The 13,077-nt window shown below is 33.7% G+C and overlaps 1 protein-coding gene across 1 annotated transcript; it reads right to left on the bottom strand.

Annotated features, from left to right (window-relative positions):
- Positions 1-5,006: 5,006 nt before the first annotated feature.
- On the bottom strand, positions 5,007-12,738 carry LOC123899440 (CST complex subunit CTC1-like). The gene is made up of 16 exons (XM_045950566.1): positions 11,531-12,738; positions 11,278-11,396; positions 10,940-11,014; positions 10,757-10,841; positions 10,594-10,656; positions 10,431-10,508; positions 10,018-10,215; positions 9,689-9,793; positions 9,253-9,525; positions 8,134-8,610; positions 7,394-8,038; positions 7,211-7,302; positions 6,728-6,929; positions 6,533-6,647; positions 5,783-6,048; positions 5,007-5,477 (listed from the first exon to the last, which is right to left on the bottom strand). The coding sequence occupies exons 1-16, from the start codon at positions 12,614-12,616 to the stop codon at positions 5,307-5,309; spliced, it is 4,050 nt and encodes a 1,349-aa protein (XP_045806522.1). The 5' UTR covers positions 12,617-12,738; the 3' UTR covers positions 5,007-5,306.
- Positions 12,739-13,077: the final 339 nt, after the last annotated feature.

Genomic DNA, 13,077 nt, shown 5'->3' on the forward strand with positions numbered 1-13,077 from the left:
GAATTCAACATGAGATTATAGCTCCATACACTCCTCAACACAATGGAATGGCTGAAAGGAGGAATAGAACTATCATGAACATGACCAGGTGTATGTTAAAAGAAAAGAATCTACCTCATAGTTTTTGGGGTGAAGCTGTATCAACTGCATGCTATGTTCTGAATAGAAGCCCAACCAAGAAGTTGCATAAAGTACCAGAAGCAATTTGGTCAGGGCACACACCTTCAGTGAAGCATTTAAGGGTATTTGGCTGCTTATGCTACAGACACATACCAAATCAAAGGAGGAAGAAGCTTGATGACAAGAGTGAAGCAATGATACTAGTAGGGTATCACATTGCAGGTGCTTATAAATTGTACAACCCTATTACAAAAAAGATCACTGCTAGCAGAGATGTAACATTTGAAGAAGATAAGTGTTGGGATTGGAACAACAATGTGTCTAAGGGTGAAAAATACATTCCATTTGAGTTCCTTGATGAACAAGTAACTGAGGAAGAAACTGTGCCAACACCTCAAGTTCCAAACAATGATCAAGTGACACTAAGAAGGTCAGAAATAACAAGTATTCCAAATAGAACACTGCAAGCTTATGAAAGGGTCAGTGATGATATGGTCACACTAGATGGTGACATATTGCACCTGACACTATTTGTTGATACTAACATATGTTGAAGCTTCAAAACATGAAGAATGAAGAGAAGCAATGAAAGAAGAAATTGCTTCAATTGAGAAGAATGAAACATGGAATATAACTCAATTGCCTACTGGTAAGAAACCAATTGCAGTCAAATGGATTTACAAGCTCAAACATTTACCTGATGGAACTATAGAAAAGTATAAAGCACGATTGGTAGCAAAAGGATTCCTTCAGAAGCATGGAATTGATTTCACAGAAATGTTTGCACTAGTGGCAAGAATTGAAACTATAAGATTGGTGGTAGCAATAGCTAATCACTTGAGATGGTAGTTTGTTCAACTTGATGTCAAGTCTGCATTTCTCAATGGCAAACTTGAGGAGGAAGTATATGTTGAACAACCTCAAGGCTTCATAGTTAAGGGAATGGAAGATCATGTATTGAAGATGAATAAAGCATTATATGGCCTGAGAAAGGCACCTAGAGCTTGGAATATGAGGATAGATGAGTTTCTCAACAAAATTGGACATTCAAAGTGCACAATTGAACATGGAATATATGTCAAAGGCTCAACTCAGAGTAAACTCTGCATAGTGTGTTTATATGTGGATGATTTACTCATAACTGGCAGTGACAAAAGAGAAATTGAAAGATTGACAAGTCAGTTGAGCTCAGACTTTGAAATGACCAATTTGGGAGGTTTGAAGTACTTCCTTGGATTGGAATTCACTAAAACTAAAGATGGAATGTTAATTCACCAAAGAAAATAAGTTTCAGACATATTGAAAAGATTCAACATGATGAACTGCAATCCAGCCAACACATCAATGAAAACTGCTTCAAGCTTAAGCAATGATGATGAAGGCAACAATGTTAATAGCACATTGTATAAGCAGATGGTTGGAAGCTTGGGGTATGTCTACAATTCAAGGCTTGATATTTGTCATAGTGTAGGGATAGTCAGTAGGTTTATGCAAACACCTAAACTATCTCATATGCAAGTAGTAAAGAGAATATTAAGGTACTTGCAGGGCACAATGGAGTATGGCATACTGTATCCAAACACAGATAGAAAGAAAGGCAAACTAGTTGGATATAGTGACTCTGATTGGTCAGGTGACAAAGTAGAAAGGAAAAGTACTATGGGATATGTATTCACACTATTTGATTGCCCTATTTCACGGAGCTGTAAAAAGCAAAATGTAGTAACACTGTCAACTTGGGAAGCTGGATACATATATGCCTGCAATGCAGCCTGTCAAGGCATATGGTTGCAATCATTGCTGCAGGAAATGAAAATAGATGTTGAAGATGGAGTAGAGTTGATGGTTGACAACAAATCAACCATAAACCTGGCCAAGAATCCCATAGCTCATAGGAGAAGCAAGCATATTGAAACTAAGTTTCATTTTTTGAGAGACCAAGTCACTAAAGGGAGGATCAAGCTCAGCTACTGCAATACAGAGAATCAAATAGCTGATGTGCTCACTAAGCCACTGAAGATTGACAAGTCAAAGACACGAGGAAAATGCTTAATGTGTTTAGCATGGAGAAGTTGAATTAAGGGGGAGTATTGGAGGGTTAATTCAAGTTTAGAAGTTAGTTACATGGGCGGACCTGTCCAAATTTCTTTAAAAATAAAAAATAAAAATTTTATAAATAATTTTAAGTCATTTTGTATATATATTCGTACAAATATTAATGTAAATATTAGTTTAGAGTTTATTATTGATAACTGTAAATTTTTCGTATACATATTAGTTTAAGTATTTGTGCAAATATTAGTTCATAGTCTATTATTGATGATTATATTTCAAGTCTTTCATTATACATGGAGTATTATTTTAAGTTATATAATTTAATTTTATAATAATCAACTTGACTTTATTTGTCAAAAAACAGTGGACAACTAATTGAATTCATAATATTGGATAAAATTAGCAATTGAACTGGCATATAAATATGATATGACATAGAAAAAATGTTTAATTAATATTTAATTTTTTCAAGTAAGATAATACGGGTAAAATTGGAATAAAAATTAATAAGTTATAAACTAATTGAATTAAACAAGTGATATGCATGATTTAACATATATTCAATAAATTATAGTCCTTTCTTTTTTTTTCCGAATAGAAATTTGGTGGTGTTTTAGATATAGTTTGTTGGTTTCTTTTTTTGAATAAATATTTTCTGGTTTGTTGTTCTTTTTTTTTTTATATATACATGTTGTATTAGTGGTAATTTCATATATTGTTTATTGTTTAATTGAATTATCAGAATAAAAAAAAATTTGTAGTGCCTAATTTTTTTTAGCCACACTAGAATGTTATGGCTAGGTCCGCCCCTGGTTAGTTATATGACTCGTGGTTATAGTAACCATAGTTAGTTAGATTGAATGTGTATATAAGCACATTAATTAATCATTGTAATTGCAATACACCTTGATCAATAATAATTCTTCCTTTACTCTCTCAATTTCCCTCATTCTTTTCATAACCAATTTCCATAATTCTCTCATTCAAGTTCTAACAAAGGGTTATGATGGATCTTGTCATTTGTAGTCAAAGAATCAAGTAATTAATATGCTGAATTATTCTCTAGCTCTCTTGATATCATTTTTCTCGTTCAAATTATTGTTCCAATCAGGTTAATCAATTAGAAAAATCAATCTTCCTTTGTTTTGTACTTTGTCTGAATTCCAATATCTTTCCTTAGCACAGGGACATCAGAAAAAATCAATTAAAGGCGCTTTGTATCACCCGTTTGGATTACCTATATATTTTTATTTTTTTGAGGTTTAACTGGGCACGGTTCTATGTCCCCAATTTTAATTTCTATTGTAATTTCTTTTTTTATTTCTTTTTATTATATACTTCCCCTGACCTTAATTACAAGTAAATGTCATTTTTTAGATACATTGAATAACTAATGTATCTAATCTAAAAAGTGGACTAGATACGTTAGTTATTCAATGTATCTTAAAAGTGGCATTTGATTATAATTAAGATCAGAAGGAATATTATTTATATAGTAGACGATGAGGTTCTTTGGGGGTGCCCACACTAATACTCCTAAAGATCCTTTGATACCCGATAATATTTTAACTTAGCAAAAAAACAAAAGATTAAAGGTGTCAAAACAAATTTATACGTGCACATTGGCAGAGCCAAAAAACTTATAAACCCTAGGCAAAATTTCAGATTTAAACAAAAATCTCAATTTTGAACAAAAACAAAATTCAATTTTGTCGTAAACTAACCCCTAAAAATCTCAATTTTTCCCTAAACTAACTCCTAAAATACCAATTTTTTTTACCACAGCCTGGACAAGTGTCTGGGCTGGTCGGGCGGATCTTGTCCGGGCTAGCCGAGTTATAGATCCGCCCATGTACGTGCAACGACCTGAGAATATGATTAATATGTAACTCAAATACAAGTTCAATACGCACTGTAACGTTTATAGTGGATCCTAAGTCCAATTCTCACGTTGCAATTCTTAATTGGCCATGATACTATGTGAAATGAGATTAAATTCTTAAGTTATTGCATGTATAAATGTGCACACTATTTTTAAACTATCTTTTGAGATAAAATTGAAATTCATGATATAAAAAAATGTGAGACTCTAATATTGCTTCAAGGCTAAAAGAAAAAAATTAAACCATCATTATCCACAACGCTACATGAATAGAATTATTTGATCTAACATTATTCAGATTTTCCGCCCTATTTTTCTAATTTGATGTTTCAAAATTCAAATACTTTTAAAGGTTCTTGAAAATATCATCAATTGAAATTGTTGATTCGAATAATGAAACGTCAAATTTAGAATTATAGGTTTACATTTGAATATTTGATTAATGAAACTAAAAAAAATATTGCAATAGAATTTCTAGTCCAAATTAAGTAATTAACATTGTCACATCATGGCATGTAATTCCACGTCATAACAAACTAAATTTCTGGAAAATTTTCTAACCATGTGAAATTGGGTACAAAATCCAATTTAGCTTAAATAGAGCAACTAAAAAGCACATTAAAGCCAAAAAAAAAAATTCACAGTACCGCTTTTTTCATTGCTATTTATGTGGATGTGTATTGTAATTTTGTCAAAAGAACAAGTATTATTTTTACAATAATTTGTCAAAAGAACAAGTATTATTTTACAATATCTAATACATAAAATAATTTTATAACACATAAAATAATTTTACAACCATTGCTAAAACAACGGTACTTAAAAAGATGAATTGCATTTATATATTCACCTTAATAAAATGAATTTCTAACAACCAAACTACTTGACAAGAAAAAAAAAAAAAAAGTGAAGTACTTTTAAATTTTGAAGGGATAAAATCAAAGAATTGTTTAGAGACCAAAGTCAAAATTCAATAATGTTATAAGGACAAAATATACTTCACAAAAAAATAACTAATAGCCCATGTATTCATTGTGATTTGTACATCTTAATTAGAAATGTTAGTTATACTCGCACCCGAATTCATAAAATATTGGAAACAATATAATCAGAATTTCATATACAACACGGCGCCTCATTTATAGGATACTACTTTTGCTAATTTTTCCAGATATAAATTGCTATGGAATTTATTCACAAGTAATGCATGTAAAATCTGATATAGTACCTCACAATTTGATCATAAGCACTAACTTTTCAGAAGTTCCTGAATCATGTTTCTCGCATCCGCCCGAGCAAGTGAGCAAGTGACTTCTTTAGCCCATATGTTCTGCATGGGTTGCATATTCACCATATGTGTAAGGTATTCATTCTTCAACTGTGTAACTTCCTCTGAATCCATCACACTACCAACTACATTCTGCGCAGATCAGTTTAAAAACCTTATTTAGCCAACCATTTAAGAGGAATCAAATAAGATCACAGTGAGAAGATGAAAAAAAAAAAAATAGTATGATTGATTACAAATAAAAACCTATAGACAAAGGTAACAGGCCGCAAGCAATAAATCATAGAAAGTCATACCAAATCACATTATGTAGATTGAAGTTATATATAAAATTGGCAACATATAATTAGTCTCAACTTTCTACTTCTCTATTTTCTAAAAGATGATAAACTAATATACTATTGCAATTTGCACCTATGTGTATTTGATAAACATACCCATGTTCTTCCAACACATGCATTGAAGATTATGTACTTGATGATGTTTTCGTCAGAACTGTTAAGAGCATCACCGGAAGCAACAGAAACAACAAGATCTTGGTAAGGAAAATCAATAAATGATCCACGGTTTTTTACAGTAACTCTCTTGTACTTCTTCAATATTCTGCCAAGCTGATAAGATGTGGTGGCTTCTTCTTGCAGTCTCAACAAGGTTGCTGCCCTCTCAGCATTAACCCAGCAACAGCATAATGATGACCCATCATCTGCATGAAACATGATGTTAGGATAAAAGATAAGGGGAATTTAGTTAGAGGAATTAGTTGACTAGTTCAAGCCTCGAAGGAATTAGCAAACATAATAAATAGGATATCATTCTTTCAATAAAATTATTCTTGGTAAAGAATGGACATCTATCACCCTACAAGCTGGTTTTGTGGGTTTGAATTAGGCACAACCCAAATTCCACAAGTCAAAAGCTAAAGAGTGATACAGGCTCAACATTAGAACCAAGGAAATAGAGACTCAAACCAAGCTAAAATGTGGACTCAAGGTACGAGTAAAAATTGATTCATATAAGGATGTCTACTCTATTGAACACATGATAATATCAAAATCTCAGAACTTAAACCACATTTGACCTATATTACATGCATATTCAGGATATAAAGTGATTGAGCACCGCTAGTTGTCTTCCTTTTAGTAACATAACATGTTGAAAGAATTTAATTATTAATGCAAAAAACTTACCCAACACAAAACAAGCAAGTGGAATATCCAAAAGAATCCCCTTAGAATTAACTTTTGTTTCTGCATATAAATTTCTGGCCTTCATCTCTAGAACTAAAACGGTAACAGCAACAACCTGTTCACCACAAACAGGCAAAATTAATTTACTATGACATTTGAGAGCATAAATATTCACAGATATGTAGAAAGAAATACCCTGCATCGAAGCACTATTTGCTTTTGACTTGGGCACTGAGGCAATTGGGAAATCAAACAGGAGAAAGAATCCTGACGTGCACTATATACATCTTTTAGAGGCCTTAAAGTGGACGACAATCTGTCACTGCATTGTTTATCAAATACTTCTATCGAATTTATTTCAATAAATGACACAGGCAGCAACATGAAATTTTGAGCCCTGCAGCATCAAAGACCAGAAATCAAATTTGTTGAAAAAATTAAAAAAATTTATGGTACCTTTGGAAAGATGAATGAATCCTTCATATACACAAGGGAAAAGAAAAGGATACAATTTAAATAACAGAATAGATTGGCACGTAAAAGTACTCGCAACATCGTAATCAGTGAGAATTCTCTTTTACAAATAGTTCTCAAATCAACTGCCAATATTATGACTCCTTAACAGTGCAGTGAAAAATGAACAGGAAACCATTTGTGGGTAAGGTGCCCAATACATACCTTGCATCAAGTATTCGATGAAATGTTGCAGTTGAACCAGGTCCAAAACCAGTAGGAAAAGCATCTTTACTTATAGAACCATAGATATTCACCTAATAAGAAATAAATGGCATAATTAAGTTGCAAAAAAAGTATAAAATAAAAATATATAAAGAATATGATGGTATTGCATTTACAACTTACAATATTATTATCCACTGAAACATGAATGCAGAAACTTCCTCTTGTCCCAACAAGGCCTTTCATTTGAAGAACATCAAGGCTTGACTCGCTTGAGCATGAATTGCACAAACTAGAGGTGAGGTCATGAATATCAACTACATTTCCCTTGAGAGAAATTAGTTTTCCCTCGGGAAACAAGCAGTTTGAACTCTGAGGCCCAGAAAAAAAATTAGGCCAAGCCGGTGCAGTCCCAATGTTGAAACAAATGTTTGCGTTCTGTTCTGATGTTGCAAATTTCTGGATTTGACCAACTTCTGATTCCATAATATTATCTTCCAGGAGACCTGTAAGGTTGACAGGTAGATAAAGACAAACATCCGAACAGAAACCCGAAGAATCGTCATTGGTACTCAGCAGTTGCTGTTCAATTTGAACTTTGGGCATAACCCCATCAGTGGCATGAGGTGAAGAACCTTCTACAGATGCATATACTGATTTATTATTGAAATGAACGTCATCACAAATAAGTGCAAGGCTCCAGATATGTTTTCCATAGTCAATAACAAATTTAGCACTACCACTGCTACCAAATCCAGCGTCATTTGAGGTACTGAAGCAATCTTTTGCATTATGTTTTATGACATAATAACCTCCAATTTGCAACAACTGAAAAGTAGAAAGGGAATTAATACCCAGGTTCACATTGCCATCACAAAGGGGGAGAATCTAGGTAAGCAAGTTAAAGAGAGTAAGAAAATTACCTGATACTTTAAAAATCTATCAGATGAGAATTCAAGCAAAATTTTCCTAGGAGTAGTAGGTTTTGAATTAAAACACATATCTTTAATAAGTGATGTAGAGCGCAACAGAGCTGGGCAAACCACATTCTCCTTTTTAAGGTCTCTAAAAGTAACCATACAAGATATATCAAGAGAACTCAAATCATCACAATTTGTGTTCTCCCTAAAAGTATTAGAGCAAGCATTCAGCTGATAGACAGAAGTGTGAAACTCGTCCTTTGATGTATTTACTGATTTCTCAATGAGTTTCTGCCTCTTAATGAAAACTTGCTCTTCATTATTACCAATGAAACAATATTTTGAAAGTTCTATTGTCTTGTCCCCATAAACATTGCATGGATGTGATATTCCAGGCTTCCCGTCAAGCAATAAAATGCAAGGCAAAAGTATAGCTTCAACAAAAGTACTTGACTTGATGGATCGAACATTATTAGATTGCTGCAAGAAGTGACCTAAGGGCATTAGCAGTCAGAAATGCAATTGTTTTACATGTACATACGATAAAAGAAAAGAAGAACATGCTGATACTATATAGCCATAGAACATTTAAAATTGGCATTGCAAAGAAACAAAAGCAAACACATTCTTTCTATACTATTAAATCATTGCAAGGTTGCATCAACATGCTTTTTGAATGGATTTGAAGCAATTAAATGGTGATTCCTACTGGCTATGCTTATTTATCCTCCCTGACAGATTACAGCAGGGTTTTAGATGTACTTAACCAGGTTGCACTACTAACATGATTTAAAAATTCAACAGTCGAGAAAATTTAACCCTGTAAAAGTAGATGTTGAAATTAACATAACTAAGTCAGGTCAAAAAGCACCAAAAATACATATTATAGAGAAACTAAAATTTCCAGGATATCTATTCTGAAAGGGTTAACACTTAACATTATCAATTGCATAATATAAGCTTATACCAATTCTCTTAACTTATTTTATAAAATTTACATATGCAACTCTTGTCTATTTTAGTTTTACTATGCAACTGTTCAAATGAAAAAACAATTTTAGCTCGTAAAAGTAAAACAATTACCGATTGCAGCTTCTGACTGAAAATAGAGTTCGAACTTACCTTTTCTTGCGGAGGAAATTTGTGAGATACCCTAAGCAAATGGTAGGATCCAGATTCAAGTATCTTAGTTTCATTCTTACTATTGATACAAGGGTAAATGGGAAAATTTCTGCATTTAACATTCTTCCAAAGACAATAAACAGAAACCGATGTGCTAAATTCTCTTCTCACTTGAATACAATTAAAGATCATTTTGCACGATAATGATTCACTACATCCCAACTGATCCACAAGTTTGTCAACACCATCCATAATAATGTCGTAGTTTGTCACCTGGAAATCCAAAATAATAGAAGTTGAAATACAAACTTCTGTAAACATATTATAACTTTTCTAGAAAATTACCAAATTCATATGCGACCTAAAGAATATATGAAAAATTTACCAATAAAGGTTCACAAGATAAAAAAGAAGGTAATGCAAAGAGAAATTTGACCTCAAATATGTCATTGGAATTCCAAGTCAAGGGAAGGTCTGGTATAAGAACATCAATTCCACCAGTCGCATCAACCAGCTGCAGTCTTCTAGTCAATGGATCAATCTGAATATTTAAAGCAAGATCACGAGGACTCTAATATAAGTAGTAGATATGCAAATATTACCAACCGAAGATTTATGTTTAAAAAAATTTGCTGCTCCATTTTTAAAAGATGAAAGAAAATATTTATGTAACACATTACAATGAACAAAACAGAACTAATAAAGCCATTGCAAAATGCAGCTTACTTGCAAATATTGAGATAAGAGATAAACTAAACTAATAACCTTTAGATATCCAAGCAAACCAACGCCTACATCTTCACTTGAAATGATCCTTCTACCTGATCTACCATTATATTTGGCTGGACGTGGTAAAATACTTAAATGATTGCCAATAGACAAAAATTTACAGGGACTTTCTGACTTTAGCGCTCTTTGTAATGTGTTTATGCAGTGATGGATGAAGATAGACATTGGTACTACCTGCAAAAACATCATAGATATAGTAATATAAATATACATGTATAGCCTTCAATGTCTAGTAACAAATAATACCTTCTGCCAGAAGAAGACAATGACTGGGTTGCTTTTTCTTTTTGGGGTGAAATAATGAATATGTTCTGCTGTGCTGAGTATTCCAGACCCAAATGTCAAGGTACCAGAAGAAAATTTAATATAAATAAGTACAAATACTATACCAATTTCAGAAAACCGCAATGCATTTGTCTACCGCAGCCATTAAAGTCATGTCTACACAGCCCCATGAAAGCTCCATGCTGCCAAAAGAAAGCGTTACAACCAAACTAATGTAGCCAATTTGGTTTCAACAAAGTTTTCCCAACTGCTAATTTTATTAACAACCTGAGTTAGAAACACTGAAGGAGGTAACAGTGAACTGGCATGCATCTGAGCTAGCCCTTCTTGCTGGTAAAACCTTGCAATAACAGCTTATCAGAATTGAAACAGAACATAGAGTATCAGCCAAGCTAAGAAATCCTTGAACCCAAATGGTCTTGTAGCTTACATGTTTTGATCCCAAGATATCCTTGTCAGATAAGATATCACTATCAGCAAACTTTTTGCGTAAGCTTGAGACAAGAAGTAATACCCTGTTGAGTGAAAATAATAAAAAGGAATAATAAACATTCCAGCAATCTTCAAAACATCCAACTTGAATACTCTAAAAGGAAATCAAACTATGTAATACCAGAGTCTTGCTGAAAATGGTAATGACTGAATGAACTTTCCTAGCATACTTGTAGACTGCAAAACTACATTACACCTGCAATATTATACTGAATCATGAATTTATCTCCAGACTATTATTAATAAGTAAGAATTATTCAAGAACAACCATTATTAATATTATAAATCGAAAGTTATAAGACAAATCAGGACATGACCATGAATGACTTCAGTTAAATGCAGTCGTTGCATTTTCCACGTGAGACAACCAAATGCAGCCATACATTGAGCATTCATGCAATGCAAACTTGAAAGGAAAAAAAAAAGTAAGCACAACACAACTTTGGTAGAAACACATACACAGTTTCAAGTGGGGAGAAGGATTCCACGATAATGCTAGTTTTGACGCATGCCCCAAGAATAACAACTTTAGTCCACGAAAACTTTGGATCCACAAAATGGACATTTCTCACAGATATCTACATAATACGGCCAAGAATACAACGATAAAGCTCAAAAGTCTAAAACTTCATCAAAGTATAAAACAAAATCGCATAAGAAATTCGTCATTGAACAAGTCAGGTCTATAAAACAGCAAATTTACTTCACTTACAATTGAGCCAACTCTTAAACCATGTATCATAGTATGTAGTTGATCAGTTAAAAGAAGCCACACATCATTATCCAACTCCAAAGCCATCCCTTTCATGTGAACAGCCCTAATTAGACCAGTATAACAACCACACTCGCCCTTCCCCTTAATTTCACTCTTCAAGCTCGGCACCAATTTCTCTAAACGTGGACAAACACGCAAAACCATCTCGTCCAAAGTCAAAAACATCAAACAAGACTCCTCTTTGGTTATACAAACTAACTTCTTCTTCAAACCCAAAACCACAACACGATTACCAATCAACTTTGTCATTACAGGGTGAAATGAAGATGCATTACCACAAAAATACAAAATCTCCATTTTAGTAAAAGAATGACCATTCATATTCTCAATTTGAAAAGAACCATTCTTTAAATTGTTTACTAAATCCCTAGAACCACATAACCTACACTCACAACACAATAATTCTACTAAAAACCCTAACAAATTCACCTTAGAACTCGAATTCAAATCGTAGCTGCTATTTGCAGGTGTTGCGCACGGGACAATTGAAATAGGACCAACTGACTTAACTAATCCATGAACAGCCCTGAAATACTTACCACCATTACTGCAACTAGTTACCGGAAAATTCGGCTTAACAGGAAGTAAATCAGCAAAGTTTGATTCGTCGTTGGGATTTGAAAAACACCATTTAATAATCTCCAATAAGCCGGTTTTGCTTCCAGGATTTCCGGGATGTTTGAACGGGATGAAATTCCAGGCGGTGACGCGGATTTGTTTGCCGACAGCGGCAAGGCGGAAGGAGAGGATATCGCAGCATAATGTGGCGGAACCGTCGGAGAATTTGAAGCAAGAGCAAGGGAAATGGGAGGAGGAGGAGGAGGGAGTTGTGTGGGTGGGGAGGGTTAGGGTACCGACGATGACGGTTGGGCGGTTGAGGGTGGTGAGTATGCGGTGGTCGGTGGAGTGATGAGGTGGTCGGGGAGGGGGTGTGGATAGAAAAGGGAGAGAAGTGGAGGCGGTTAGAGGACGAGGGAAGTGAAGAAGAAGGTTTGATAGCGTTATTGTGTGTGAGTGTTCCATTGGGAAAGGTGGCGGAGCTTTTGCCGCGCCAAGTATTGGTGTGATTGTTTCTCTTTGACGGAAGCGGGAACGAGGGTTTTTTTGATTTGGAAATTGGAAACACAGATTTTGAAAAGGAAATAATCAGAATCCTGCATAATTTTTTTTTTTTTAATTTACTGGACGCCTCGTAAAAAATTAAAAGGTACAGTTTTAGTCATTACATTTTGCAAAATCAGCAAATTTATTTCTAATTTATTTTCTGCAATTTTGGTTTTTCATTTTAAAAATTTCGATATTTAGGACATGTTTGTTTCATATTTTTCACGAAAAAAATCTATTTTTTTATTTTTTTTGAAACTGGAAAATATTTATTAAAAATCAAATGAAACACATATCTTTTTGGATATGAGTAGCAATATGAGGGGGTACATTAGTAAACCATTCCTTATTGGGTTCACACAAGGCCCATCTAGCCAAGT

The sequence above is a fragment of the Trifolium pratense genome, linkage group LG7, assembly GCF_020283565.1.
Source record: "Trifolium pratense cultivar HEN17-A07 linkage group LG7, ARS_RC_1.1, whole genome shotgun sequence".
In the NCBI taxonomy this organism is placed as follows: domain Eukaryota; kingdom Viridiplantae; phylum Streptophyta; class Magnoliopsida; order Fabales; family Fabaceae; genus Trifolium; species Trifolium pratense.

Coding starts and splice junctions, on each gene's coding strand:
- LOC123899440 (XM_045950566.1), bottom strand. CDS start 12,616: ATGGAACACTCACACACAATAACGCTATCAAACCTTCTTCTTCACTTC. Junction 10,216..10,430: donor ATTGCGGTTTTCTGAAATTG/GTATAGTATTTG, acceptor ATGTTTTTGCAG/GTAGTACCAATGTCTATCTT. Junction 8,039..8,133: donor ATAGATTTTTAAAGTATCAG/GTAATTTTCTTA, acceptor TCTACTTTTCAG/TTGTTGCAAATTGGAGGTTA.